We start from the raw sequence: 4,260 nt of genomic DNA on the forward strand, positions 1-4,260 counted from the left end.
CATTATGGGTGTTGTTTGCTAGAAAGAAGGTTTATTGATACTCTGAAGCTATTATTTCGGTGAATCGTGTATAAAGAACTTAATTTTCAAGATGTTTTGTAAACGAGTAGCAATACACTTTTGGCTCCGTTAAATCTTTTATATTTTCAAGTATTTCCATAATTCACCTAAGATTTTTCTTTAGACAAATGAAATTTCATAGTTTTATCTCCATAACCCCGAAGATTTCATGAAAATGTGTAATTTCTTTCCAGAGTTATTCTATTGCGAATCCAGGTCTGTCATTGCTCATTACGTATGCAGAGACAACATTTTCGTGCATACGAGTTGTATAAATACGTGCGATTGTCCGGGCGCTGCGGCCTGACTGCATATGTTTATGAAATTGTAATTTTTAAGATAAAAAAAGAAACTGACTTTGTGCCTCTTTTTCGAGCAACTTCGCCAAATGGCATACAACAGATACTGGCCTGTAGTTTGTCATATCATCCAAATCCCCTTTACCTTTATAAATTGGAGTGGTTCCAGCGATCTTCCAGTCATCTGGTATAGATCCGCTAGACGGGCTTTCATTAAAGATTACACTCAATGATGCACTTATAAAAGGAGCCGCTATACTTAATAGTTTGGTATATAAATTTAAAATGTCGAGATTAGAGCCACTCGGCAACTGTGAAAGGATCTTTGTTACCTTTTCACCAGTGACACACTGGAATGTAAAGGTATAGATGGTGTCAGGATGATTCCAAACAAAAGCATCGTTTTTAAATGAGTCTGAAATCTTGCCAACATTCATAAAAAAATAAGAAATCGTAGTCGGGGTTCAATTGTATTTCCTATGGCGCTTTTGTACTGGGGAAATCTAAACGGTTCAAACCAAAATTACAAGCACGGAGTTCTTTTGCGATATTTTCTTTGATCCTTGGTTTTGTGTAAAAGTAAGGATACCATTGTCAAGCAATTGTCTTGGCCTTTCCAACCATGTATTTTAATAGCAATGAACATGTTGTAAGGCTGGAGAACCAAGTGCGAAAATTCTAGTAAACTTTGAAGTCGATTTTCTCTGAAATGGGTTTTCAAAGTCGTATGTGGATACGACGGTTCGGATGATAGCCGACGAGTTATTGATTTTTGCCGTTGATAAAACATTTTTCATCAAAATTAAGGTCTATGAATATTGATGAAATAATCATAATTCAGTAATTAACACCGCGGTACAATTTCATCACAAAGTAAGAGCAACGTAGTAAATTCGAGCCCGGTTTACTGGGAATAGTACATTGAGCCTATGGGATGAGGGCCCCTCACCCTTTATCTATCCAAACATAGATCAATACTGTGTCATAGATTTTGCCTAACTCTATGGCTCAAACCCACTAATAACACTTGTGCCTAACATTGCTTTCTGTGTGTTCATTCTGCTCGTGGTGTTAATGACTGATTTGTTAGTGACTTGTTAGCACTAACAACACTTTCATGCACTGCTAGCGTTTCTATCCCGCCGGTACTGGCAGATTTAAATACTGCAGTGGCTTCTTCACGTGCGAAGGTGGTGATTCCCTCTATATACGGGACCCATATTTAACATGCTATCCGAGGTACGAGTCGTTTTCCGGTATAACATAGGCGACATCTATGGACCGCAGAGGAGAGGTCCGTTTACACGCAAGGCAGGCTTTACTAATTGGAACAGAATTAATTTCACTGCAGTGCATTTCTTTGAGTTTGACCGAGGAGCATACTAAGAGTGCCCAAAAATAAAATTTTTACCTATTCAGAATTTAAAAAAGCACATTTCACTCATTACAAGTTCCGAGGTCGGATACATAAAACGTATGGGATATCATATGATAAAGTTTACACTTGTTCAACAACAGGTATCAAGAGATAGCTTACCCACACAATATTTAATATGCAGAAGTCAATAAAAAAATCCAAAATTAATAGTTATTTGTTGAATATCATTGATAAAATTGAAATGTAAACTCCAACCAACTCGAATCATTTAAATCATCATTACGCACACAGCTTTCTTGACAACACTCGCGCATAACGGCGGCATATATAACAAATCTTTCTCTTCGGAGATTCTTCGAATGTTGTTAGTGGCCGATTTGTACATGTTTTAAGTGACTTGCTAGCGCTAACAAACCTACCACGAACATTGCTTCGGTGACCACCATCGTTTGCTGCCACCGATAACGTTGGAACAGTTATCATCGGACATATCTGCGGACTGATTTCGATAAATAATAACACTGACAATTCTTTCTGATCCCACTAATGCCGAGCAATTGGGCAATTTTTCCCTGTCTGCCTCATCATGGCCGTATTGAATATTTCACGACGTAAATCATTGATGCTTTTGATAAACGTTTTGGGCATAATTGGATTATTCATCTTCCAAAGTATATGGTATCAAGAAGTACATATGGAAAGTTTGATAATGCCAAGAAGTGCAATTAACAAAAGCGTGATTAAAAATATGCATGCAACCGACATATCTCATTCAGAACGAAGAACTTCGATGCCCCTCCTCGGTTGGAGGAAAAATGTAAACTGGAGACCAGGAGCTAAGTTAGATATATATAATTTTCTTATCAACCCTGTTGAAAAATGCAAGATCGGAAAGGACAACAATATCACGTTACTTGTTTTAGTAAAGTCTGCACCGGGAAATATCCAACGCAGAGATGCTGCCAGACGGACGTATATAAAAGGGGCAGAAAATGTTAACCTGCCAGCCAGAGTGGTGTTTATATTGGGGGAATCGGAATCGCAGGAGGAAAGAGATGATGTTTATATGGAGTCTGAAACACATGCAGACATCCTGAGAGTAGGCTTCCTGGATCATTATTATAACCTGACTATAAAGCTCATTATGGGGTTTAAGTGGATGATTAACTACTGTAGTAGTGAGTTTTTGATGACGATGGATGATGACGTGGTGATTGATATAGTAACACTGGTCAACGACCTCAACGCGATACCAAAATCGGATCGCTCTCAGATGGTAATCGGAACAAGGGGAGTTGGTTATAAACCACACCGAAACAGTGAAAGCAAATGGTATGTACCTGAAGAGTTCTACCCAGAAAAGACGTATCCCCCCTTTCCATTTGGACATGGGTATGTTATATCACAGGATGTTGTGTTAAAACTGTTTCTGATTTCCCGAGAAACACCCTCATTGGTACCGTTTGACGACGTGTATTGTGGTATATTATTGAACAAGATGGGCATCAAAATTATTCACCGACCACAATGGTACAGAGATCGACATCCGACAGAGAAAAATCATGATTACTTAAAGATTGAAGTACCAGCGCAAAACATGGATAAAGCTTGGGAGGAGTTTCGAAGAAACTAACAAGTATGCGGAAGGTTGAATTTCCTATAAGTGCAGTACGGGTTATCATTGGTTTCGGCAAGAACAATATAAAAATCAATAGTAACGGTAAGACATACTCTCCAACGCCTGATCAGATAATTGTATAATATACATTTTTTTTTAATTTGTTTAACAAATTTTCGGCATTACTCCTATTTGTTTAAGATCAGTATGCTCGATCTGTAATGAAAATCATAAAATCAGTGTGCTCGATCTGTAAGAAAATCATAAATCATAAGTCAGAACAAATTGGAACCAGTGGGATTCGAACCTGCCATCTACTGCTTTCCGGGCAGCGACTCAACCACCAGGCTATTCTGGTTCACGGCTAAGCCACGATGAACTGGAATTCAAATACCCTCGATCCTCTTCTTTCTGACTCATTACTATTCAAAGGCCGTCCGCCGTGGACAATAGATAGCAAATTAAGAGGCTTTTATAGGAGGAAATTATAATTTGTTTAACAAATTTTCGGCATTACTCCTATTTGTTTAAGATCAGCATGATCGATCTGTAATGAAAATCATAAGATTTGATTTGATTTTATTTTATTGTTTACTTCTGCAATTACATCATTCGTATAGAATACATTTTCCATAACATAACAAACATAGTATATTGATAATTTTTTTGGCATGAATCATAACTAAATGTACTAAAATTATCATTACAAACAAAATTGATCTCATACCAAATTAGTTAACATTTACAATTTGCAGGAGAAGGATTGTCATCATAAGCAGATTGCTTGAAAAAAATGACAACCCCAGGTTAAAACTCATTGATTAATATAATACATTAATACAGCAGAATCGATACACAGTACATTTTATGAAAAACAGCAGTAATCTAATTTGAGCATTGAAGAT

At 37.2% G+C, this 4,260-nt stretch overlaps 1 protein-coding gene across 1 annotated transcript; it reads left to right on the top strand.

Annotated features, from left to right (window-relative positions):
- The first annotated feature begins 376 nt into the window (after window positions 1–376).
- On the top strand, window positions 377–3,565 carry LOC121405869 (lactosylceramide 1,3-N-acetyl-beta-D-glucosaminyltransferase-like). The gene has a single exon (XM_041596847.1). It carries the CDS (start codon window positions 2,324–2,326, stop codon window positions 3,368–3,370), a length of 1,047 nt encoding a protein of 348 aa, XP_041452781.1. The 5' UTR covers window positions 377–2,323; the 3' UTR covers window positions 3,371–3,565.
- Window positions 3,566–4,260: the final 695 nt, after the last annotated feature.

The sequence above is a fragment of the Lytechinus variegatus genome, chromosome 1, assembly GCF_018143015.1.
Source record: "Lytechinus variegatus isolate NC3 chromosome 1, Lvar_3.0, whole genome shotgun sequence".
NCBI lineage: Eukaryota > Metazoa > Echinodermata > Echinoidea > Temnopleuroida > Toxopneustidae > Lytechinus > Lytechinus variegatus.